Raw genomic sequence first — 27,482 nt, 5'->3', positions numbered from 1 at the left:
TAAAAGGAGGTGACGCACCAGTACAAACTTACTGGTTGTGTTCTCCATGAGGTTAAATAAGTTAAGAGTGTATGAACAGAAGGCTTTACATTGCCTTCTTCCATGAAATCACTTAAAGAGGTAAAGCATAATAACAGTCAAAATGGCAGAAGACCAGCTATAACCAGTGGAAGAGAAAAAAAACATCTTTTCATATTTACTCAAGCTAAGCAAATATGTAGAGAATAAAAACTGGAATGGGCACAGAACATGTCTGTATCACCTACAGACTAACATTTGTAACCACATAATCCTTGACAGGTATCAGATATCAATGTGTCCTCAGGTCAGCCCCAAAAAAGAAACCTTTTCTGAATGACTGATACTGATTGAGGCAGCGTAAATAAAGTCGGAAAAAGAAAACAGGAAAGATCTGAGGGCTCGTAACCATTTGCAGAGCAAGTGGAAGACAACTTTTGTTTTGTCTCCTCAGAGCTGACTGGACACAATGTAAGGAAGACAGGACAGCAGAGAGAGATGGTTCAAACTCCTGAAGATCTGGAAAGAGAAGAGGAATGAAGATGGGGAGATAAAGAGGTGAGGGAAGAAGAGAAAGTGGAAGAGATGGATGCGGATACTTTAATTAATAAAATCTCATAAAATATGTCATAAAAAACCCAGAAGCATTCACCTTTTATTATTGCAAATCTGATTAAATTAACATTACACAGTCAACATTGCATCTATATTCTAGCAATGGCTGCAGGAAACAAGCAGTAAAGACAATAATGAAGCAAACTAGGATATAATTTAATGTTTCCTTTAACTATTTGTGAGCTGTTGCACATGTATGAAAGAAATAATGTGTGAAAGATTAAAAATAAGAAAGCAGGTGTGTTTGTGTATGTGTGTGCGCCAGCTTCAAAATATCTGAAAGCACTTGAAGCTGTAGGTGATCAGAGGATAAAGAAGCAGATGATCCTCATAAAACAGATGGCATTAGGTTGACATAATGAATGATGATCATGGATAATGTTTTAATTTGAGTTGGTCATCACTCAAAGGCGGGCGCGTACCTTCCTCTTCGGATGTTTCTGTAGCCGCAGGGAGGCAGGAACAAGACGGAGAGAGCAGATGGAAGACAAGAGAACAAGTGAAGTAGAAAGATAAGACTCTCAACTTTTGTCAAATGTGGGGCAAGAAGCTGCATAAAAAAACATGCAATCAAATATACTTCTGCAAGAAAAGCACCCAACAAAGCAACTGGAAACATACTCAATGTTGATCTTTTGTTATTCAGAAACTACAACCAAAGAAGTAGCTATTGCTCTGTATATTCCAGGGAAATTTGATGTTATCATCCAAGCTGCACCCATTCCATCCAGACAAAAGATTCCAACAGGGGCAAGTTTTTTTTTCCCTTTAATCCCTTTGCATGCTGCAGACATGCCACGGCAAAGCTAGAATGAGGCAGAACAACATTGTAATGTGCAAATACATCAAACCACAGAAAGGAAACCTGGAATGAAATCCAGCCGTGCAGAGAGGAACATGACAGTGAGGGGGAGTCAAAAAAACGTGTTAATGTGTCAACAATTGATTTAGTTTTGTCCACTTTTTGAGCATGTTAGTGTTACAAGATATACTGTATAAAAAACTGTTAGATCTATTTAGCTCTGTGTGGTGTGAGAGTTCAACTTGAGAATTGGGAATAGTAAGTAATGCTTATTTAGGTTAATGTTAATGTGTGAATTATTTACTTGATGTTTAGTTCATTTAATTAATTAATTCATTTTCCAATGAATGGGGGGGCAGTCCATCGCAGGCTAACAGAGTAGACGGACAATCATTCACATGCACATTCACACCTACAAATCAAGTCACCAATTAACTTAACCTGCATGTTTTTGATCTGTGGGAGGAAGCTGGAGTGCCTGGAGCGAACCCACACAGGCACGAGGGGAACATTCAAACTCCACACAGAAGGGCCCCAGCCAACCCTCTTGCTGTGAGGCGACAGTGCTAACCAGTGCACCACCTTGCCGCCCTAGTTCATTTAATGTCTATCACAATTTCCCAGAGACCAAAGTGACGTATGTTCAAAACCTCAAGATATTCAATTTACAATTCTATAAAAAGAAAAGCAACATATCATCCCATTTGAGGAGCTGGAACCAGAGAGTAGAATATTAGATGAAAAAACTCTACTGATTATTTGGTTTCCAGACCTCATGGTGACATTTTTAGATGTTTTATCTTTGTCTGAGTGACAGTCCAAAACTAAGAAGGGATTCAGTTTAATATCACAGAAGAATATGAAACCACAAAATTATTGGCACTTAATTTTCTGTTGACTGACTGTTGCTTGATAGACTGTTTCAACACAAGCTCAGTATTGACCTTATTAGCGATAATACATATTTAGCTTCTATAATCCACTACAAGTGTTGAAGTCTAGCAAAGCCTCATGCAATGATGGACATTTAATCAAAGAGCTTAATAGCTAAAAGAGCTAATGAGGGATTGTAAGCACTATCATTCATGCTCCCTGCAGACGGCAAATAAAGTCCAGCTACAAGTCCATCGGCATGAACCACAAACCACACATGGTCTCTGGTGGTGATTATGGATCAGACAGCAAGCACAGTAGCATTAGCAGTGAGCCGCAGGCATGTGTGTTAGCTGACAGAGGAACACAGCAGGCACACACAGATGGAGGCATGCCAGAGATCTTACTTAAATCCCCAGCCAGTTCCCCCCAGGACTATCGCTGCCACCAGAATGGCACCGGCAACCGAACCTATTATGATATTGGTACCACTGGGACCTGCGGGAGTGAAGGAGTCAGCCGGTGAGGGAGGGGGGTAATGTGAGAGAGCTGAGTACCAATGATTAGTGATACTTGTAGATATGATTTTTAAATTTTGTGTCTGTTTTGACTGTAAAGCATTAAAATAAAAAGAGTCAAGTTCTAACATGAGTAGAAGTCAACTAGGAGTAAATCCGCTTCTCTGCCAAAATATTATTAGTTAAATATTATTATTAAGTTATTATATTTGCTATCAGGTTTGAATTACAATGTGATGCTCAATAACAAGGTGCTACAGTAGTGGGAAGAAAGATGGTGGTTGACTGAAGTGGCCCTCAGCTTGAGAGGGTGCAAAATAATAGTGTAGTGTTTTTTCTTCATTTCAGAGCATCATCTAGGGAAAAGATACAATGAAATATCTTCTAGGAGATGTACAAGAACAACTGACAGTGCCTGAAAACACAACCTCTAAATCTTCAAATATGATACACTTGTTACATGTTGTGTAAATAAATAAATAAATGTTTTTAATGTTGACAGAATTTAAATTTTTGATATGCTGTTTTATTTTGTTACTTTTTACAATGCATTTCCTATTTTTATGGATGTTTATTCATTTGTAACTAACTATATTCCACTGCTGTTACCTTGCTGTAATTCGTATATATGTATATTTACTTGTACTGTACTTTAATTTCTATTTGCACAACAATTTTTGTTTTGTTTTGTTCACATTCTTGTTTGTCAAATTATTTCACAGCAAAGGAGCCACTGTGACTTTACTTACTGGCTAATAAAAAAACGATTAGTGTGGTTACCTCTGTATTTCTCTGGGCCCTCAGGTGGAGTGGGGATGGGGATGGGGTCAAACACGCTACAGTCCTTCCCAGTGTAGTCAGGATCACAGATACACTTCACCTCATTACTGCAAGTCTGTTGGAAATAAAGGAGAAAAATGATGAGGTAGGTGTATTCAACATTTGATCTCCTTACAACAGGCATGTCCAAACTATTCCATAAAGGACTGTGTGCCTGCAGGTTTTTGTCCCACACAATTCAACCAATCAGCTGTCTGAAGACTGAGATCAGCTCATTAAATGAGTCAAGCCTGCTTGGTTGGAATGAAAAGCTGCAGCCACATGGATCTTAATGGAATAGTTTGGACACCCCTGCCTCACAACCTCCAGACTAAAATCTTGAAAACAGCTCAGACTCACCCCGTGGTGGGAGCAGATGCGTGATGATGAGGAGCCCGGGCAGATGCTGAGGTTAAAGGTGTTCATAGGGAGGCAGCGGCGCTCCAGACACATCATGTTTGGCCCACATGGTGTCCCGTCCTCCACATAGCCGAGGTCCAAGCCATCATCCAGCACTGCGTGACCGCCCCTTTTGTCATATGGTGACACAAAATAATGGTTGGTTTATCCAGAGTTACTGGCTTTACCTCAACAGCTGTTATTCCCACAAAACACAGTTTCCATCATTCCCCACAGCCACCAAATACCTCAGTGAATAATACCTATAGATATGCTTATATATACAGTACAGTATATATATATGCATGAAAGTTCAGTATATGTGGGGACACAGGAAATTGCATGAATGTGAACGTATTGTATACTGTATGACTACACTGTATGTTAACCACATTGGTTTCTTGTGAGATATGAACAGGTAAAAACAAATTTACCTCCTGGGAGAATACAGATTATCTATCTTCTATCTCTATTTTTTTCACAGACTCAGAACAGGCATTTGAACAAAGTCAAAGGTGTCACGTTCAGTTAAAGGATCAATTATCCCTCTTAGATCAGACTTTTTGGCATCTCTTCTCACTTTCTCCTTTTTCTTCCATTCACCTTTCTCTTAGATGACTCCTTTTACTCCTGGTTGTCTTCTCTCTTTCACTCATCACTCTTTGATTACCGAAACTAAGATACAAGTTCTGACTCATGTAGAGAATTTGAATGTGGTTAAACAACCCTCTGTGTACCTGCAGTCCAGGTATCTGTTCTGATGGTGGATGGTCAAACTGGTGACTTTTCCCTGCAGTTCGCCAAACCTCGGCTTGGCTGTCAGGTTGGTGCACAACAGTAAACCACACAGAACGTCTCTGATGAAGGTCAGGGCGAAAGATGGACAAAAACAACAAAAAAAGACCATAAAAACTCATTAGTTATTTACAGAAAAAGGTGTGTATAAAACTTTAAAGCTTGTCTTGATGTCTTGGATTAAAGTTTTGTGTTCATGTGGTTTCAGAATCTATTTTGCATGCTGTTCACTCACTGTTTGTTGCACTGGACCCATCCCTGTCCACTAGAGTCTGGACCACAGTTTCCTTTCTCTGTGCCCTCAGAGTTGAGCTTTTCATAGCAAAATCTGTCTGCTGAGTCTGACAAGAGAGCACAGAGTCTTTTAAACCGTGCAACCCTGGCTAAAAAGCTCTTTGATCTGTGACTAAATCTATCACCTATGACTAGCATGCAACTCCTGCTGTAACCACCAGAGGGCCATGCAACATCAAAAATTAAAGCTCAACATCCAATCCAAACCTACTGTATCCCCACAGAGTCCTGCACTGGCCATCTCTGGTCTTACAGCGACCTCCGTAACAGCGACCCTGAGGACGAAGAGGCAGTCATGATGGCGATGATGAAGAGAGGAAAGAGAGATATGAATCCAACATGACAAGCACTAAAAGACTCAACAAGTAGCATGATTTTTACCTGGCCAGCATCACACATGTACCCATCCAGTTTGTGGACGTTATGAGGACACTACAAGAGAAAAGAACATTATCTGTGTTTCAGATTCCAGATGTTTTAAGCATCTTGATTAATGCACAGATGTGTCAGTGCTTTTTTCCCCCACCTGGCTTGTATCTCCCATGCAAGTCTCAGCAATGTCGCAGTCATTCACAGCTTCACGGCACGTCACCCCTCTCAGCTCGTACTGTCACAAAGAACCGCAGAGAAACAGAGAGAAAAACAGAAAGACGTGAGAGTAAAAGAGTTGATCAGAGCTTTGATGAGTGGTGACAAACTACACAGTTAAAATGGAGTGATGCATAAATGGAGCTCACCTTGCAGTCCCTGCAGCAGAGCCCGTTGCTGCACATGGCATTATGGGTTAGAGTGCACTTCTTACAGCAGTTGGCTCCACTCCGTGCACACTCCTACAGGTCGGAGAGGGTTTATAGTAATTTACTACAATCTGATAAAGTGCATACAGTGCTGCCAGAGAGGGATTCTGGTCACTAAGCTTTTTCTACATAATTAAATGCAAAATATATTTGTTACATTGATTGCATCTCTTCCAGGATACAGGGAATGACAAAGAGCCGATCTGCTGATTGATTTAAATTAACAGGTGAGGAAAGAGTTGTGAAAGACAGAATAATGTATAATAACTACTACTCTGAATGACTAACATTTGTTTGTTAAGAAAAAACAGTCCAAACTATTCAAATAAAAGACAACCAACAAGAGATTAGTTCATTCAGCTGTACTCACCACCAGAGAGCCACAGTCACATTCTTCTCCCACCTCTACATATCCATTGCCACACTCTGATGGGTCTAGCAGCTACAGGAAAAAAAAAGGTTATGTAAGGGAGCTATTGAGTTGAACAATGCATTTCAACATAACTGTCAATTAAATTACAGCTAAACCAACTAAGGTGTCTCACCTTGGATTCACTTTTTACTCACTGCATTTTTTGTGTTTTGAAATTAGAGTGTTGTCAATAAATATAAACTTCATTTTAGCAGTGTCATTTTTAGTGCACACACAAGTAATACAGGAGTTAATACATATTCAACCACAAAACTGGATAATCTATGGATGTACACAGCATTGTATTCAATTCTTAATTTTGCAACACTTGATGCTTGCTCAAAACTAACAAAAACTAACTTGATACTTGCTCAAAACTAACTTGATACTTGCTCAAAACTAACAATGTTCAACTAATGTCAAGTAGGTCTTTAAGGTAGATTTGATTTGATTGGTTTGAACTGTCAAAAGAATAAATTAAAGAAATTCATGCTTCAGTTGTAGTTTTTCTTAGATTTCTATCAAAGTGATTAATCCTCAGACAATCAGTGTGTCTCACCTTGGTGGGCTTGTTGAAAAGACAGCTGCCTCCTCCCTGCTGAAGAAAACGAAGGTACTCGTCTATACTGCAGCGTGAGAACTTTCTGGGCAGGTAGTAGCTGATTAATACAGAAATCACACAGAGTTACATTTGTTGGTCAGAAACTGCAGTATTGCTTAAAATCTTCAAAAGTCTGCATAAAATATGATAGCCTGTCAAGATTAATCTTGTTGATATTTAGCCCAAATAGTAGTTTACAAGTTACATTTTGATAAGCCTTCATTTTCTCATTACTTCGTAGCTCTTGTACCAAAGAAGTAAGACAAGCAAGAAAAATAAATCAAACAGAATGTGATAATAAAACTTTAGAGGGTTTACTAGGACATATTTAACAAACATAAAGGTGACAAGGTGTTTCTACAGATTCAAGTTTTAGTTGAAGTTCCTTAATGTGCTGCAGGTCTCTGGTTAATTTATAATAAATTGAATGCATACCCTGTATCCTCCATGATGCAGCCCAACCAAGGGTCTGGACACCTGCAGTCTCCTGGATGTACACACACACACACAAAAAACAAAAACATTTTCTGGGGTCATGACAAAATCATGACGAAACAGCTCACAACAAAACATTTTGAGCTCTATTTTTCAATCCTGCTCTGCAATAATGACTTCATGCCACTTGAGGGAGTTGTAAGGACAATTTAAAATGGGATGATGGGTTTTCTTAGTGCGATATTCAGTAAGATCTGCAAGTTATCAGTAGGTAATAGACTTACACTTATAATATAACAGCGCAATAAAAATAAAATAGTATCTGCTTGAAGTCACTTTGCTGTAATAACGACATAATACAGGGGGACATCAGAAATATACTAATGGAAAACCTCAAGTACACATTGTGGTGTATTGGTCCCCTCTGTGTTTCTGAATCGTGACAAGCGAGACTGTGTTTGCGTGCCAGTCTCCTGTGAATCTTTGCGCAAAGCTACAATCAACAATCTGCAATCCTACTTTATTCTTACCTGCAGCGGGTCGCTCTTTATTCCTCAGCATGCCGATGTTCTGGCCAAGGCTCTGACACAACGTGATGGCCATGGGGCCCACACTACCATACTGAAGATGCACACATATAAATCAAGTTAACAACAACTAGAGGGAAAAGAGAGTAAACTGTCTTTAATAAAAAGATTCACGAGAAACATTAACACCTTCATAAAATACACATATTCCACTTTACTGGATGTACGCCATGATTTTATGGAACAAAAGAAATCAGTCTCACCTCATTGACGCCACCACCCCTGGTAAGAGAACAGATGCCCCCGATGTACGCTGCCTCGCTGCGGCTGCTCATGAACGTCCTCCCACTGCGGGAAACACAAGGCTGCTATAATGACAGAAGAGGAATGATAACAACAAGAAAAGCTAAAAGCAGAGGACTCAACGCACGAGAAGAGGTGCACAGCGTCGCAGCGTTCCTTGATGCTCTCCTTTCTGAACTTCATGAAGTCACGCAGGGTAAGCAAGGCGTCGTCGCCCACGGAGACCCTGTTTTCAGATGACCAGGTTTCCATAGCTACCAGCACGATGCGAGTGTTGAGCTGCTCCTTATAGATCTAGACACATCAGAAGGAAAGAAATATGAGCAAGTGTTATGCACCAGGTGAGGAGATGCAACCAAGAGACATTCAGAAGAGTTCTTTGTGTTTGTCTAATGTTTGTATCATCCATCTCAAGTTTATAACTAAAAAACTGAACAAAAAACAGCAAGATTCATGGCTACAGCTTATGTTTGTGCATGCATTAATGAGGGCTTGAACATGTAAACATACATGTGTATTAATGTTATAGTCATCTCAAATATCAGAGCCATTGAAATAAAAAAAAAGAATATCAGCAAGCTTCTTAGCCTTAAATTAGCTGTAAAAAGACAACTTTATTCAAAAGAGTTCTCTGATAGTTTTGTTTTTACAAAGACATAATTTGAGAAAACTAACAATAAAAACCCACTGCGACATCTCATACATACTAAGTAATAAGTAATATAATTAAGTCTCAAGATTTCGCCTCATTTCTACATAGGAAACAGGTAAGAATAAACTGCAAAAACTGTGTCCTGTCAGGTTTAAAAGCTTGTGATATGGTTGCAACAGGCTAGTTCTTGAGGAAGGGGGCGCTATCAGAAATGTTTAAATGTTGAATTTGTGGACTAATCACAAGGAAAACTGCATCCTGTTAGCAGAACTTAACAAATGAAGGAGCTTTAAAAAAGGAAAGTGAATTCAATTTCAGCATCTATGTCATGGAAACAGTCTCATCTGTCTACTTCTGGCATGGAGGTGGAGAAGGCAAACAGCAACAACTGGTTGCTATAGAAACCAACACCATTGTGTTTGTGAGTGAGGGGTTTCCCATGCTGATGCTGCAGCAGAGGACAGACAGAGGAACACAGTACATTTTCTGCACTTCAGTCAGCTCTTCTGGAGGGTAATCCTTACAGTATGTGTATTACACAAACACGCACGCAGAGGCAAGATTTATCACTGACTGTAAAGCCCCAATTCATCGTCACTGTCCACTGTATACCAGCTGTCATTCTTTGCACAGGCTGAGATATCGGTATTTGTTTGTTTATAAAGATAGCTGGGGAAATGGTCCTCCTACCTTTGTATGACTTACTGCACATAATTCAATCTGCAACCGTTGCTTCAGATTGTAAATATGTATATCTGTCCCTAATGCTCAGACATATGGGAAATAGTTTTTGATATCCTGCTACTTGCAATGTCTGTAAATCAAAGGAGGTGAGAACTGCGCTAATAACAAATAAAAACTAGATGCTGAACTACTATTGACAATCTCTCTTCCTCTGTTACCAGTTCATTAAGAATGTTTTTGGAACGGTTCCTCATACCTGGTGCCATTTATTTTTTGTTGGTTTGTCTCACTTGAATTTATAAAGATGACATAAAATTGACCCTCTTAGCATAAAGTAATGTTACCTCTAACACAGAAGTGTCTGTATGTTTCAGGTTCAAGGTATGAGAGTGAAGTCATCATCATATACTGAATAACATGGCAGTCAATTAAAGGCAACCATAGTAGCTAATTTCAAATATTTTCTAATATTCCAACATTTTTTAATTTTTATTTATTGTTATGAGCAGATTTCAGAATTAAAGTTAACTATTTGTTCCCTCCAAAATGTTTGCTTAGGGCCACAGGTGGTTCAAGATTTGTTCTTTTTTTGCCATTTCAATGACACTACACCACGATCAGTACAAATGAACTATATTTGTACATATTTATACATCACTACATCACTTTTTCAAGCTTTTGATAATAGAAAGAAGACAGGAACAACAAGGGTCTGTGGTTAGATTCAAACATTGCATGGTCGTGGTCCCTGTGGCCACTACACCACAGGGACAGCCCATAGTTGTACTTGTCTACCTGCTAGTATACTTGTTAAGGAGCATACCACATGATTGCAATGTCTCCACGTTGATTCCAGCACCAGACCCTTGTTGCATGTCTCAAGGGTTTCTCTCTCATTTACTTCCTGTGCAATCTCTCCATTGTCACTATAATAAAGGGAGTAGGACTGTAGGATTTACGAGATGATGGCTAATATTCATCGCTGACCCTGACAACTGATAAATTAGGAATAGATTTGTGACTGTGAAAAGACCTACAGGACTTTCTGATACATCCCCCGCCTTCAACACAATTTGAAACCAAACCTGGCCTAACATCAAATGACTTGTGGCATTTTGTGAATGAGTAATGGCAGCTCTCCCACACCAGTGTGGCAACTGTCCAGAGTCAAGCTAAAGAGATCTCTGGTGACAAATATTCAATATGAAGGATGCTGAGGTTAAAAAGACAGATGAAGGAGTAACAGCAAAATATCCACTTTTCCATAATATTGCAATGTGTTCTCACCGCATCGGCCATGTTCACCACAGCTTTGGCAAAGTTTTTCGTCACAGTGGTCGAGCGACGGAGCTGGACAAACTAAGAGAAGAAGAAGAGAAACTGACTTTCTGGTTACTGCATTTCAGCATTTTTCTGTGCTCACATTATTGCCTCCTTCATGCTGCAGTTACACAGATGAGAATAACATATTGAAGCTGTCAAGCCTTACACCTACCAGTTCATGGTCATTGACCACCATCAGCTCGATGTACTTGGTCTCAGTCTGCACGGTGCGCTGGCCTCGCCGCACCTGGAGGGGGCAAAAGAAATCCACACAGCCAGACTTCTGAATTGGCTGTCATAATAACCTTCACACAGAACAAACAGACACACACACATAAACACAACCCACACACACAAGCCCAGCGAGTGAAACTATTACTCACACCGAGCACACGCACACACGCAGACATGCTGATGCCGGTGAAACTGTAGTCTTTGTCCTTGAGAGGGAAACACAACTTGGGGCAAAGTAATCAGTCATTCATTTGGAAGATTATTGCTCTACAGCGTCTGTGTCTGATTGCTGCAGAAGTGCGACAAGAAAGAAAATGACTTTAAAGCCCCTGAAAACATATTTTTATAGATAACATTACTTTGGTAGAAATATTTGTGTTCATGTAGGACCTCATTGAGTAAGAAGCTGATTAAGAAAATATGTTTTCAGGGCTTTTAAAAGGCGAAATGTATTTTTTTCCAAACTGACATCCCAGATCTGGCTAACACTTCTATACCACAATTATCTCTTTTTTTATTATCTCCCTGTGAATGTGGCATCATCTGACAGGCTTTTCTGTGTAATATAAATTCTGCTCTCATATATCTCCTCTGATGTTTTCTTCATAGTGACATTTGCTGCAGTGCATGTTCCTCGCAGGCCATCTGTGTGCATATATGCAGGTGTGTGTGTGGATAAAGAGTCATATGAAAACAAACTTGTCTTTTTGAGCGTCTCAGGCCTTCTGTAAAGATGGGTTTCTCCTCCTCAGACCAGTTGTCTCCATCCTGAGCCTCCTCGTCCTCTTCCAGCTCATCGTCTTCTTCGCCATGGCCATCTGTCTGTCCCTCAGGCTCTGTTCTGTTCACAGAGCATCCTGGGACACACACATACAGATGGTACACAGACAGACAGAGTACGTGAGAGAGAAAAAGTGGCTAGTCATCAGCCCAGGGATGGATGTAACCATGTATTTTAGTCCAATGATCTGTTAGGAGAAATCAATATCACACAGCCAGAGGAGGTGAGAGAGAGAGAGGGGTGAGGAGACAAGGAGGGAGGTACGGCAAGGGTTGGGTAACAGGAAGGAGAGGGGAGACAAATACAGACGGGTGTCAGGGACAAAGAGGAGAGGAGTGGAAAAGATGCAGCCAAATTAAACGTTTAGGAAGGACGAGGAGGGCAGCAGGACAACTTGAGGAGGACATACTGAGTGTGTGTGCGTGTGTATAAATAAATAAAAAGCAACCAAATAAGGAACTGAATCTGATATAATTAGATTATTTTAAACCATCCAATGTCAAGGACAAGGCTGAACATGTCGTCTCAAATCTAATAATGGCAAAATGGGTCCAATTTGAGGACTGAAATAATTTCCAAAGTTCAGAGAGTTACAGAGGAAGGTGACTGTGAGGAGTCTCAGAGGAGTGCAGTTTCCTACCTGGACAGGGAGGTGGGAGGAGGTCAATGTCAGGCATACGATACACAATGTGGTCATTGTGCTCCTGGTGGGAGTCAGAGAAAAACATTATGAAGACACAGAGAGAGAGAGACAAAAAGGGGAAGGGGACGATCATTAGTGCATGTACGTGTTTAATGAGTTTTGGGTCAAAAATTATGAATTTTAACCTCAGATTTATTTACAACAAATTTGGCTCGTAAGTGATGACTTCGTCTCAAAAAACAAGCAAACAAAAAAAAACACACAAAAAAACTTTAACATGCTTTTATATCACACAAAAATAACATTCCAGGAATAAGGAATGTGGAGCGAAAAAGTTATAAAAAACAACTCTTTTCTGTGTAAAAAGCACAAATTAAAGTAAATCTGAATTGATCAAAAAAATGATCTTAGATTTATTAACAGTGAATGTCACATAAGTGCTTTTAAAACCACATAAGCATGAGCACAAGAAATGATTGCTAAACTCATCCTGAATGTAAAAGCTTTTCTGTGTGAAAAAGTGCTGCCGTGTCCTCTGAGGTAGAGACGGATTCACGTGAGGAAAGTGCTCTGATGCATAATTAATCAATCACTGGGCTGTCATAATGGCAATAACACTGCTGGACATGGTTGTACACTTGAGCTGGGAATAAATACTTTATGAAAATGACCCATCAGAGATATAGAGCTGAAGAGAGAACAAGAGTGATGGAGTATGAAGATGAGCTGGGAGGCTATTGATCCATCTCTCCAGTCTATGTAATTGAGCTCTACTTCGATTACTGTCAGCCTTAATGGAAAAAAAAGCTCAGCCTCTTCCACTCTAAACACTTTCTTCCCACTCCCTTCTGTCACTCTGCTATACGTCTGTTTTCCACAATATTAGACATGTCCTAAAATCAAATCTGAATGTGTTTTAATGCTCTAAAAACCTTGTTTAACTTTTTACATGTGCCCATTTTTTTTACTTCTCCCTCCTCTCCTTCCCCTCTGTCAGATTATATTCACAAAGATGAGACAGGAGACGTGTTTCACTCAGGGTAGATTGAGTATCAACTCAATACTTTCCATACAGCACCTCAGTAACATTGTCTGGACTGAAGGAAAGTCACAGAGCGATATGGGAACAGAGAGTGAAAGTGAGACTGTGAGTGGCTTGTTTTGTAAAGATTTCAACCATATTTTGATTGGTTTGAAAGACTGGAGCAGTCTTTTAAAATCTTTTTTTTTACATGAAATATGTGTGTTTAATTGAACTAATTGACCCACACTGCTGTGTTTGTCCTCATGAATTCCCGACTCACCTCTCCACTATCAACAGGTTCAATCCCATAGGAGAAGTTCCCGTCAGAAAACATCCCCCTTAAAATAAGAAGCACAGCAGAGTGTGTAAGAGAAAATATTCATGTAGCTGTGGTGTTGAAGGTGAAAGACAGGAAGGTGGGCAGGACAGGTATGGAGGGTTTGGAAAGAATGAGTTTTTAGGAAAACAACATCATGCTAAGAAGCTCGCAGTACCAATGCTAAGATGCTGAAAAATGTAGTAGGTATTATATTTACCATGTTCATCATCTTAGTGAAGCTCTCAATTAGAACTAAATACAACATACAACTGAGGTTGATTTGAATGTCATCAATGTTTTATAATTTTATATGTGTTAATGAACCAAAAAAGGGGGAAGCCTTTTAATGAAATATACTATGTTTTAGTAACATGTTAGTATCATAACCATTGTTAAGCTTAGCGCACTTCTTTGACACCAAATGTATCCCGACTGAGTTTATATTTTTATTTATTTATTATATTTTAGAAAAAGTGGCCAACTCACTGCAGGCCGTGGCAGGTGGACAGAGCGACCCAGGAGCTGGGCAGCCCCCGCACTCGTCCGTGGTAATAGCAGTGCTCTCCTCCCTGGAATCAAATCATACATTACAGAAAAGACACTGAACCGTCCATCATGCCGTTATATGCTCATGTCAAACTTTCACAGAATGAAACCCACACCCACTGTGAAGCCCTCGCTGCTGCTGATCACCTGACCCCCAAATACACACTGGGCAGGGATATTCTGTCAACTTGTGGCCCACAGCCGACTGGATGGGTCAACTGAAGGATATCAGTGACTACTGTATGACTCGAGGTCCGAGAAAACCTACACCTGAAGTGGCTGCCGCTGAGTTGAGTTTCACCAAGGAAAAGCTGTGTGACGAAGAGGGTGAGTGTTTGTGTGTGTGCGCGCGCTAGAGAACGAGTGATGACCAGATCAATTAAAGTGCAGGAAGGACAGAGTCTGGTTTCAGTGTAAAGTAGCAGTATGTGAATATGTACAATACGAAGACTCAGCTGCTATGAATTTTTAAGAAAGTAAGTGCACTTCCATTAAGTTGGGGAACTTGCGAAAAAAATCTAAATCAGGGCCTGTGGTCATGTAAAAATATATGAAATCAGGAAATGTTGACCTGATGATGGTCCTAGACTAGGTCCTCATTGAATTCATCCAACAGGAACATGAATGTACATATTTGTTACTGTGGCCCCCCATCCCTGGGACCCGTAACACCTGCACCAAATTTTAACGGCATTAATATTTTGAAAACATTTCACTCAAAACAACAAATCTAGCTTGAAAGCAGAGTCCAAGTTATATCCTGACTTTTACTCACTGAAACCAAAATTTCTCAAAATGCAACTACGTGTGTAAAAATTTAACTTTTGCACACACAGTGGAAGTATGTTTTGCTTTTTTGCCCAACAAGTTTTGAAGTATCTGCTAAAAAAAAGAGTTAGGCACCCAGCAGCTGACATGTTCATTTTGGCAGACATGCTGTACAGGCTCACCTGGACCCCCTTTTCCAGATACCTTCTACTGATTATTCATAATCCCCTGAAAGGCTCCAACTGGTTGATCATGTTTTGAATATAGTGTTTCCATGCTGCCTCTCAGAATACTGGAATGATCAGATTACAACAGTCGAAGCGGAGACTTGCCAATAGACATGCAACTAGTGCGTGTGTAAAGCTGTGTGAGCAAACAAAAGTTGTGTGGGGGAAAATAAATTGTGCATGGCAGACAGAGTTACACTGAAGAGAGGATTTTTAATAATCAAGCATTGTTTTGGCTTTGTAGGTCCTTTGGAGGACTGTGTGTATGTGTTACATAAGGTCAGTTTCAGGTGTTTCGTAATGAGCCCCAATATGTCATGTCTGCCACCTGAGACTGCAGTCTAGCACAGCTGAAATCCCAAAATGAAAAGAGGCATCGAGGAGTTGTTTTTCTTAATGCTTGGTCATCCTTTACTGTTACAGCTATAGCTGCAACCTGAACCTGCTCTCTCTGCAATCCCTTCAAATCAAGTACGAATTTGCAGCGTATTAAGTGGCTTGATCACTAAATTGGCGATTGTGTCTGCTTCACAAGAAGGATATTCCAGCTGTGATCTACTTCAAAGCAGACTAAACACTGGGTCCAGCCTCACACACAGTCAACCAGGATCCTGTTGATGGGAAATCAATAGCTGACCTGGTTGTCTGTCAACCACAGCATCCTCATCTGGCCTCGCACACTTCCCAGAGAGAAAGCTTAAATCAGAGGCGTGGATCCCTGGATCCCTCAAATTTGAGGTGGGTGGGGGGTCTGTTGCTTTGTATACACAAAACCCAGATATACAGTGACCTACCGCTAACGGGAAATGCACATGAAATTGATCATCACCATACATCAACTTCCTCTACTGCGATCGTAGTCGGGCAATTATCACGATTCTGCTGACTAGCTAGCAGCTGAGTGAAGCTAATGGTGCTTGGAGCTAAATGTTAACGTCAGCATGGGAACACACTCGCAACCATTTTAGAGTTAGCATGCTAACACAGAGTATGACTACGACTGATGAGAATGGCATTATTTTACATGTATTTAGTTATAAAGTACTAGAATAATTTTAACTTGGTTGTTACACAAAAAAGTCAGGTGATCCCCAAATTCATTAATTTTCATCCTGAAGGGAACATGAACATCTGTACCACATTTCAAGGCAATCAATCTGTCGTCATTGCACATTTTTTGCTCAAATATCAACCTAATAGTGGCTAATAATAAGTAAATTAATGGATAGATGGTGAATAAATAAGTTTAATTAATTGGAAGTAAACATTTTTACATCACTATAATTTTAGGGATCCATTCAAAGTAATGGAACAACATTAGCGGTTCTCAAAATAGTGACCACTTAGTCAGATTAAGTCCTGGCATTTTCATAGAGCTTATTTAGATTCAGCGTCAGTTCATCTGTTGAGGAAGAAAAGGACTTTCATTGTTCTTAGTGAATCATGAGACCCACAACACTTAGTGCAGGGCAGGATAATAAATAAATAAAAGGTAAGATTACGAGGCTAAATGGAGGAAATCAAATTGCCTGTAACAGCAGACACATACTAGCTGTGTCAGACTGAGTGCACTTTTCAGAAGAGATGCATGTGCCTCAAATAATGGACACACATAAATAAACCAAAAAAACACGTGAAATCATGGGTCAGTCATGAAATATCAGCACTGCGAGCACAGGGACAGGCAGGCAGGCCACTAAATTAGAAATGAGTAAAAGTGAGTTAGTACAGATAGAATTTAAAAACTGCTTATGCGCAAAAATTAGAGTAAATAAACAGTTACGTACCGCAGATACAAGAGGATTAAATTTGACATGATCAACTCTAACCAAATTAGAAAAGCTGGAGTTTGACTCAGCACTGTTGAGAGCAGAGCTGAGATGACTGAAAGAAACTCACAGAGACAAGAGATAATAAGAGCTTATGTAAAGAGAGATTAGGATAAGATCGAAAAAAAAGCATCATTTAAAAGTTTTATTATTCTTCATTGGATAAGAAGATCATTTTTATATACAATTAATGACAGATTAAAAAATATTCACTTTTCCCAGTCTCCCTCTGTGTGTATGTTTGATAGAAGTTACTTCATGATCAATGCCCAAACACTAATATTATTATTCATGTACTGTAATCTGCAATGCTGCAAGATGATAATGGGTGGAACACATTGTCAATCAATCTAGACTTCATATTATCGGTACTGAGCTGGAGTACTGAATTGTAGCAATCAAAGTGTCAGGGATCCACTGAGATCTTGTGATTTCAACCTTTACAATATGTGTTTGGTTGGTTTTCAAGCTCACAGAGCACCGAAAACAGATTTGGCAATTACAGAAAATAAAAAATATTCTCTTTTTGTCAGACATCAAGGCGCATTCAGCAGGACACTGACAAATACTCTATATAAAACTGTTCCTATCAATCCAAGCTAAACCTCATCTCTAATTCAGCTATGCACCAGCTCAATGGAATAGCATGGATCCACAGGGACCAATAAAAAACTGACGCACAAAAGCAGGGGGAATTTATTGGTATGTCAATAAAACTAAATAAATAAAGACTGAGATGGTGGTGACGGGTGAGGGAGCTGCATATATTAGGCTCTGAGTCCTGCATGCAGAATGTCCCCAAGAGCAATTTGTGGATTTATTATATAATTCTCCACAGATGAATGTGTAGGTGTCTGAACATGTATCTGTAAATTTACTTGTAGGTGTGCATTTACATCTATTTAGATTATATAACACGTTTTGATATGCAGTACAAATTTATAATTCTAACTGACACCTGAAAACAAATTCATATAAATATTTCTACAAAATACATGGTTTTAAATGTGTCAGTTACTATAAAGTCAGTCAGTGAGCACTTTACCATTACCATGTGAAAAATTGCAATACACTAAAGAAATGTATTTATATTTATCTAAAATACTACAAAAAAAATCTAAAGATGGTTCCATAAAGACCATTCACCCAAACTGCTTTGCTTAATGTAATGAACAAAATATCTTCAGCTTCATCATATTCCTTTTAAAAGCTTTGGATGCAGTGCACAAAGACACTGTATTGGGTGAATCGTATAAATGTTTGTAGTTGTTTTGTTTTGTTTTTTATAAAAGGATGTCTTTATAGTTATAATTATGATATTATACCAATAACAGAGAATAATAACCCTTAATGCATGGTGTTCCACAGGGATCCATTCTCGAGCCACTGTTTTCTATTATTTATCTGAATAGTTTGCCAAACACTGAATATTTTAGATGATTTACAGGATATTCAGTTGCAAGAACTAAAGCAAAAGCATATCAATGGCCTTGTTGATGAATTAAGAATTACCTCAAGTCTTTGATATCCAAACATCTAATTATCAGAGGCTACTTTTCAATAATGTATCTGCCTAATTCATCTAACTTTAAGTCTTAAAGTTTTTTAATGTTTTTTCTACACATAATTTGAACATAGTTAATATGGTATAGGTATAGGACTTTTTTTCTCTCCATATACTGTATTCTACATTTGTTTGTTTTGTATTTTTGTAATTAATTTGTGCTTATAACCCTGCTGTCAATTTAATACATAGAGCAAAGTAAGATTTGGTTTATTTGGTTCTGGAAATGAACATGATTTGAATTCCCCTCACGACATGACAAAGTAGATCCACGTTGCTGCTGCTGCTGCTGACTGCTGGTTACCATGACAACCATCCACTGATTGGTCAGGTGGTCTTTGGTAGAGAATCGGGGAGTGAAAGAGAGACTGAAAGAGGCAGGGGAGGACCAGGAGATAGAGAGAAAAGGGACAGAGACCAAAATAAAGCAGGAGGATTCAAACAGAGAGAGACAGTCTCCCAGATGGTGCTGAAAGCCAAGCTGTCTTCACTAACTAACACCTCACCCTGGCCTGTCTGTGATACCTTGTAAACAAACTGGACTCGCAAGATGATATTTGTTGGGCATTTTGCACAAATTTATAATGCATGACAGAGAGGTCAGCAACAACGTCAAAGTCAGTCATTGTGCAGCTGCAGCTCACATTTTGTTTTGAACACATTTCCAAAGATTCAATATGGCTTTGATGGATTGAAGAAACTAGTGTACGCAGCAAAAAGCGGTCAGTTACTATAAAGCAAATATCTTTATAACCATTCACACTAGTAATACAGAAAAAAACTTGCAATTTCTATGAATTGTTGCTTTAGGGGCAAGATGAATGAGTCCTGCTGCTATTGGTTATTGATCACTGTTCAGTTCCACTCAGGGGGAACGTCCATGAAACATGCACACACCCGACATAAAAGATACACTGAAGTGCTGTCGTAAGCACTGGCATAAAATCAATTTATATTACAATGACTGGGATGAAAAACTAGCTCACACTCTGATAGAAAGAACGATGGAAACAATTATCAAGAATTTATGGTAGACTTACCATATTCTGGGACGGCTGCCCATCCTCATCAAAGTGACGCTCCACATAGTCTGTTGACAAGAGATTGCTGAAGAGAAGAGGAAGAAAAAAGTGAGGGAAGCACAATAATTCATGTAAAATTCTGTACTGATACAATGTGTGACCGTTAGAGGCAGCAATGATTCATTTTTTTGTAATGATATTTAATTTAACAGAATATTTATCAGCATCAAACATTAAGACTAGATCAACAAATGGCCAATTCATAAGTTTACTTATTTGCAGATTGAGTGAGATATTGAATACATGCAGTGCATTAGAACAAAATGTTAGTTGAGTGAGAAGACAGAGTGGGGAGATATACATTGCTGTTTAGCCCGCAGTCAATCCGTATCATGCCAACACACAGGATGGAGTAGGTGTGTATGATATACAGTTGAAGAAAGATGGGCAGTATGGGTGTGCATGCAGGAGCAGTCATGCTGTAAACAAAGCATCAGAATGTTTGGTAGGTCTATGGTGTGGATGTGTGTGAGTTTACTTACTGGTTGAGTTCCAGGTCAAGGATGAAAGATGTGCCAAAGGCCTCCACCAAGAAACTGCTCTGAGCCAGATGGATGGGCTGAGGGAGTGATGGAGGGAGGAAAAGTGGGAGAAGGAAGCAGAGGAGATAGACAAGAAACAAAAATGACACTTGAGATGTCCATTTATGGTAGTTTGCAGGAAAAATGAGCACAGTTTAGAAAAGACTGCAGTGAATAAATGTGATCACTGTAAATCAATGGCTTTATTTCATAATTTGTGACTTTTGCTATGATGTGCCCCTATTGCGATACTACATACTAACTACATACTGTAGGTACTATCTATATAGTATACTTTCTTACTTGTTAGTTGTTGTTCCTGTTTTATGCAGGATGTTTTAACAGGAAATGATAAAATACACTTGTACATCAGTAAACTGCATACACACACACAGTACTTTGTGGAGTTTTGGACATGGTATTGGATGTTATGGAGCAATATCCATGGGTATAACTCATATCCTGCTATTTCACACTTTCAGTGCATAAGACAGCCGGAGGTAACGTGTCAAGACATGTAGCAACGCCTCAACTCAAAGCTCTAAAGAAGAATACTGCTAGCTGGGTACCACGGATGTAAATGATGCAGAATTTAAAATAATGAAAATGTCAGCTTTGCAAATGTTATATGATGATGGAAACGCGTTCATGTTTGTGACTCCTAGAGGATGCACACAAGGCAAAGGAATTTCTTGTCCACAACAAAGTAGACAGAAGTAGCATTAAGTAAAGTCACAATATGAAAAATGTATATTTTTCTAAGTCAAGATCATGTCTTCATTTTTGTGAAAACTTTTGTTTGCAATGTTACGAGAATTCAGCATATTGGTGGACAAAAAGACAGACATGAAAACTTCCAATAAAGTGGGGTAGAATAGAAACTAAGCTTAATTAGGTATTTTTTATGCTTATGCTTACATTTGCATTAATAAACTGTGAATCTCTAATTCATTTTCTTGCAGGGCGTTGGTCCCAGTCTCTGACTCAAACAAATGACTCACTGATTTATCAAATATTTCAGGCTTTCAGGAGACTGTGAATAAGAGCTTGTGAAAAAAAATGTGACAAAATATGATAGAGAGAGCGGAGGAGGGAAGAAGATTGATGGATGTTCAATACAACATCATTTAACAGTGTGAACAGAGAACAAAGCAACCAAGGCTCAGATAATAAGGGACGTCCTCTTGCATTGCCCTCTCTGTGAAGGCGAGATAGTCTCATCCGTCCCGGAGGCTTTTTGGATAAAACTCTGTGTTGGGGCTCATCAGCGCTGGCTAACCTTGCTCCAAGGTTAGTCCCGTCCACATTATATGACAGAGCTCTGTGATGGCTCCCACTGGCCAGGTTTCATTAGTATTACCATGTACTCTCTGTAACCACTTAGTATCAATCTAAACCTCCTCTGGGTCCATATACTGTACAATAAAAAGCCCACACTGGTGCCTGTGAGCCGAGATAAAAAGGCTGCATCACAGTTCTGACAGAAGATTTTTATTGTGTTGTTTTAGGGTGGCCTTTTTAACATCTGGCCAGGGCAACCTCTGGCTCATCTGTGCCTGCAGGATAAACATAACAACCTACAAATATGACTATTCATGACCAAAGTATCTTAAAGCATAAAAAAAATGTTTAAGTTGTTCTAACGTGTCATAAATTTGGCTTTGGTACTCTTTGATAGGCGTTATTTCTGACATGTTAAAGACAAACATTGATAGACAACTAAAAAGAAGCATTTGAAGGTTAAAGTTGCTCTAATCAATGTTTTTACACTAAAAATATAAAATGTCAGTGTGTAATGTAAAAGTTGCCTCTTTTGACAAACCCACACCACCATCATTCAGTTCATTGTTTTGGTTTTACACCATTTAACTTTACTAATCTGATTCATTCTCACCACTCTTATAAGCCTCATTAATAGATGCAGCAGGCAGATGTTTTTCAGGGGAAAAAACTCCCTGTTCACAACCAGCTCAGCACCAAAAGGCAAATAAGCATTAGCATTTAGCAGTTTAAGAGGCAGATATTTCCCTCAGGAGTTAGAGAAGGCCATAAACAGAGCTGAAGAGGCGACACATTCATCAGGTGACCTGAAATACAACTCCAAATGGATGCTAATGTTGCACCTTGTCTGCTGAATGTATAAATAAGCAGCTGTTTGCTAACAGGCTCGCCGTATCAGCTTTATAAAGGAACAATACAGTATGTCAAAGTTGTTTTTACAGCTTGGCACGTTGCCTCCCAGAGATCTGGTGCTTTACTAAATCCATATGGAGTCACTTGTCAAATACCTAGACCTGGAGGGCTACGCTAAACTTCATACAAAATTACATACAAAGATAATTATTGTGCCTTTGCATAAAAATGTTTTTCCTATGTTACTTTATAGCTAACAAAAGGACTCCCAAAGTACTCTGCTGATATCTAAATTCATATTCTAAAGCATGGCAGCCCTCAAATGACTACATTATAAACAGAGATACATTACATCTAAAATTGAGGTCATTAGACAACACAGTGACAGAGGGCAGCTCAAGGTGAGACCTGTGTCATATCCACCAGCTGGCCAGCTACTGACTGACAGCAAGTTTATAGTGAAGGTAATAAAAGAGGAACAGTAGAGGTGTGAAATATAATCTAACTGACTGGAAAGAAGCATGGAGCTAGAGCGGAAATCGGCTGATTTTTTTTTTTCCTGCCCTAGTGTGGCCTGGGCAAGCTGGGTATCATGTCGGGGGTGTCACAGGGTGGGATAGGAGTGACAGATGTGTGACTTCGGGAAGGATGACAAGTAGAGGTGAACCACATCCTGACATGGAGCAAGTGAAGAGCAGAGGTGGATCAAGTCCCCAAAGTTTTAGAAATCGAGTAAAACTACAATATTTAACATTAAAAATTGAAATGGTTTCTGTCCAGCATGAGAATTAAGAGTCACTGATGTGAGAATTTCTATAAGGAGCAATGCCTGTTGAAAGCACCAGACAGTTAGGGGTTGGACAGTTGGAGCTCATTTAGAGAAGCTCACGCTTTCTTTTGATTTCAGTAATTAATGTGCAGAGTGTGAAGAAAATAAAATCTAGGAAACGTGAATGATAACAAATGTGTGTTCAGCTTCTGATGGTTTGGAGGATGGATGTAAAGCCAGTCACAGTTGCAGGCATCACTCACCTGCAGACCCGCTGTGTCGTTTCTGACCCGGGTGTCTAGGTGGTTGTGGAGCAGCTCCTCCTGGGAGTGGATCTGCTGCAGGAGCCGCTTAGGCTGAACAACCTCTTCAGCAGGAGGCTGCCTTCCCTGCCATCCCCTCACACCTGCAGAAAACACAGGATATATTTCAATGCAAAGGCAGGCTGAAATGCTGCTGAGGGTGTATGGAGCTCTGAATGTAAAGCTGCGATGCTGAATGTCTTAATCCTGCAGTCCTCCAGCGCTTAGAGGACTCAACAGCAAATGGTGAGCTGCTTGTTGACACCGATGCAACAATTAAATGTTTCTTCTCATGAGCGCGCAGGTTAACTGGATGCAATAACGCACAAAAATCACAATTTATCATCGGTTACCTAAAGTAAATCTTAAAATAAAAGCCACATCAAGCAGGCAGGCTTACCTGTCACGACGCACCGTGCACACACTGCAGCGAACAGCAGGCATCTCACAGCGAGCATGATTCTCACATAGTCCCAGTGATTTCCTCGGTGCAGCGCCGGTAAATGAAGTGACAGGAGCCGTGCAGGAGCTGCAGAAGGACTGTTGTTGACAGTGAAGACAGTCAGAACAGCAGGGTCCCTTTGAGCCCCGTTTGGGACTGTTTCATCCACTGCGCCGAGGAGACAGTGCCGAGTGATGCCATAGAAATATTAAAGACGCGGCTGTGCGCTGCTCTTCAACGAGGGTGCTGCAGTCAACAAGACGTGCATTTCCCCAACCAGCCAGTTAATCCTCATCCTTGAAGTCTTGTCTCTTGTTGAGCTGAACATTGCTGTTTGAAAACACTTCTTATAAAAGCATAAATCTCACGTTTGTGTCGCTTAATTGTCCAAGTTTGTTGGTTGGGGGGAGGGCTACCAAGCATTTACACAAAGTAACAGATCTCACAAAAATAGGTGAAATTATAATGCTATACTCTAGTATCAAACTGAATTATGCAAATTCACAATAAAACAAAAAGTCACGTTAACCACTAAGCATTGTCATCATATCGTATTTAACAATGCAGGGGGAGTGGTCTTCACTATTAGAATCATATTTTAAAAATGATAATAATAATAATAATCAGCCTGTTATTAGGGGGAAATGAGGATATATAATTGCCTTTTTAATAACACAAAGGGAACAATCTATTTGACATAGCTGAAGGTCTGGCATTTCTTCAAACTCACCTCATTATATCAAAATTACATTATATCACACACCATGCAATGTTTTCAACAAAATAAAAATCACTGAGGCACGATAATAAATTTAGTCAATAAAAATAACAAAAAATAAACTTCTCTAACCTAGACAACAACATTAATCACCGCCCATTGCGTGACGTTGATGAACCAAGCGCTAAACTTAAGGATCATAATTAAAGGGTCCGAATTTACTTGCCACTTATATTGTTACTGTGGTACCGGTGTTACATTAAATTTGGTGACCAGTCCGAGTCAGTGACCTGCAGTGTTTTGATAGAAGCACTCGGATCATTTACTTAAGTAATAGTATATATTTAACAACGTACACCATCTGTACTGACCAGTCAATGTATAAGCAGCATTGAAAACATAGTTAGTTATAGCCCTATTTTGTGCAAAATTATCCTAGCCTACTTTTACATCAGTAGGCTACTTTAAGTAAATGTATCTAATAATACGTCTATACTTTTACTGAAGTATTTTTTAAATGCTTGATTTTTACGTGTAATACCGTATTTTTACGTTGTTGTAGTGATAGGCTAATTTACTTAAGGATATGAGTATCTCTCCCAACACTGCAGGTCACTGAATCTGAAGGGTCACCACATAAGGCGTAACACCGGCACGTATTTTTAACACGTTACGTGCCACCACCACCACGTACGTGTTGTCCTTTCACGCATGTTGCTTCCTACCGTACAGCCTCAGGGGGCAGTACTGCGCCAAAAACAGGTGCACTCGAAAACTTTGAGATTTATGCTTTACTAGATGTGTTCTACGGAGATATTTTCTCGCTTTTAGAAAAAAAAAAAAAAAAAGGCTTCAAAGATGAGGACTTACTGACTGCGTTGGCTAATCTATCTCCGTTAAAGAGCTGCGCACAGCCGCGTTGCTATGGAGCAGCTCCGGGACTGTCTCCAAGCAGTGGATGAGAGTCCCAGGCAGGTAGCACGCATTTCTCACCTTCCTATCCGCCTCTAACGACTCAAAAGCGGCCCGACGAGGCTCCTCCGCTCGGCTCCAGCAGCAACATGGTGTGTGTAAACCTGGAGACAAGGAGCATGTACTGTAGATGCATAACGGCCCCACCCAACCCCATGCGCTATGATGAGCGCGGGATGGGTCCCAAACTCTGGTCCGGGGACCTAGGAGTAACACCTGATACACCATAGTCTGTCCTTCAACAATATGAAACATCATTTTGCTTTGTAAGAAAAAGTGTTTCCTTTAAAAAATAAACCAGTTAGGTAAAATAATATTTTTGATAATATATACTTAACAATCATGGATAATGGACAATCATGCACCTGACTACATTCCCATCCACCTGACTTGCACTAATGTAGTGTAATATACTATAGCATATTAACACATTGAGTGTATAGTCCTCCAAAAGTATATTATATATAGTTTCTATTTGTATTTGTTTTAATGTATGAGTTAGTTTAGTTATTGTATATTATTTAGTCTTTAATGTATGTTTCTTTTTCCTACCTCATGTATTTTGCTTTATGTCAATCGATAGCATTTTAATTTCCCTTTAGGACTGATAAAGTACTCTCACTGAGTTCAGCATAATTATGTGAGCAAGCTTGATAAAAAATGTATAGATCAGTTTGACACATTTTTTCTTTACTTGTGCCACTCTGCCTGGTTTTATTGCAATATTAAACTGATAAAAACCTGGTAGTTCTTTGCAGTTCTGGGTTTTCAGGGTATACTTAAGAGGAACATAGTTACTATGTTGAAACTTTTACCTTCTTTGCATTTTAAGGTTCAGAAAAAGTTGTTTTTAAAAAAAACCTATTATAATATAGTCTTTATATGTAACATAATGATTAGCATTGACTGCTGACTTCAATCCAGGAACAGACTGATCTCAGCCTGCAACCCCTCACACAAAATCTGGTCAAATGGGAGTCTGCAGTTGAATGTGCCAACTACTCCAGAATATTTGGAATCTTAAAGCTTTGCACCTCAGATGAACTTCAACCTTCAGTTTCCTCCTGGATACCACACACCCACAAGTTGTCATTCCCCAATTCCTTTCCGAAAAAGTTCACACAGTCCACAACTACCAAAAGTCTCTGAAGTTAAAGAGCACGATTGTTCTCCCTTCTTCGGTGACATGCTGCTATTTTGGTCTGGGCCACCAACACAAAAGATCTCTTCATTCAGACAGATCTGGATACTTAAGGGGTTACGTAACAAGGCACGAAGATTAGATATCAAATATTGTTTGTGTCAGCTGGATGTCAGGCTGATGAGACAAACAGGACACATCGACCCACTCTTGCCCTTGACTGCTCCTCCTCCCTCTTGACTGTTTGGTTTTCCATTAGACAAGAAGCATAGTCAGCATGTAGTATGACAACAGGAAATCTACTTCCAACATATCCAACAATCTTGCTTTGACTGAGCATCAACTTTAAAAATGGCAGAATTAAATATTTATGATAAAAAACATTTATTTCAAAACAGAGTACAAGACCTGAGGCAATCGTGTTGTGTTTGAGTTTGCTTGTTAGATTCTGTATCAGTTTTAATGCTCATTTAAGATGTTATGAAGCTGCCTTTTTTGAAAACATGGGGTTTTGAGTTTTGACTGTCGTGATGAGCAAGGACAAGCCTTTAACGGCAGGTGACCAAACAAGAAATGACAAGTGAAAATAATACACTTCAT

At 39.5% G+C, this 27,482-nt stretch overlaps 1 protein-coding gene across 1 annotated transcript; it reads right to left on the bottom strand.

Moving 5' to 3' along the window:
• Positions 1 to 1,033: 1,033 nt before the first annotated feature.
• adam11 (ADAM metallopeptidase domain 11) lies at positions 1,034 to 25,814 on the bottom strand. Its single transcript, XM_062442316.1, is given in 27 exon segments — positions 1,034 to 1,073; positions 2,716 to 2,806; positions 3,607 to 3,721; positions 4,006 to 4,174; positions 4,782 to 4,901; positions 5,075 to 5,180; positions 5,345 to 5,408; positions 5,515 to 5,565; positions 5,660 to 5,740; positions 5,871 to 5,963; positions 6,301 to 6,372; positions 6,902 to 7,001; positions 7,379 to 7,430; positions 7,909 to 7,999; positions 8,169 to 8,253; positions 8,336 to 8,502; positions 10,832 to 10,903; positions 11,040 to 11,158; positions 11,161 to 11,172; positions 12,523 to 12,586; positions 13,830 to 13,887; positions 14,355 to 14,437; positions 19,843 to 19,909; positions 20,367 to 20,443; positions 23,571 to 23,713; positions 24,010 to 24,149; positions 25,763 to 25,814. Coding segments are annotated over 26 exon segments (2,250 nt in total). The 5' UTR covers positions 24,068 to 24,149; positions 25,763 to 25,814.
• Between the last annotated feature and the right edge of the window lie 1,668 nt (positions 25,815 to 27,482).

Source organism: Scomber scombrus, chromosome 21, assembly GCF_963691925.1.
Source record: "Scomber scombrus chromosome 21, fScoSco1.1, whole genome shotgun sequence".
Taxonomy (NCBI): Eukaryota; Metazoa; Chordata; class Actinopteri; order Scombriformes; family Scombridae; genus Scomber; species Scomber scombrus.
This window is presented reverse-complemented; position numbering and strand designations above follow the sequence as displayed.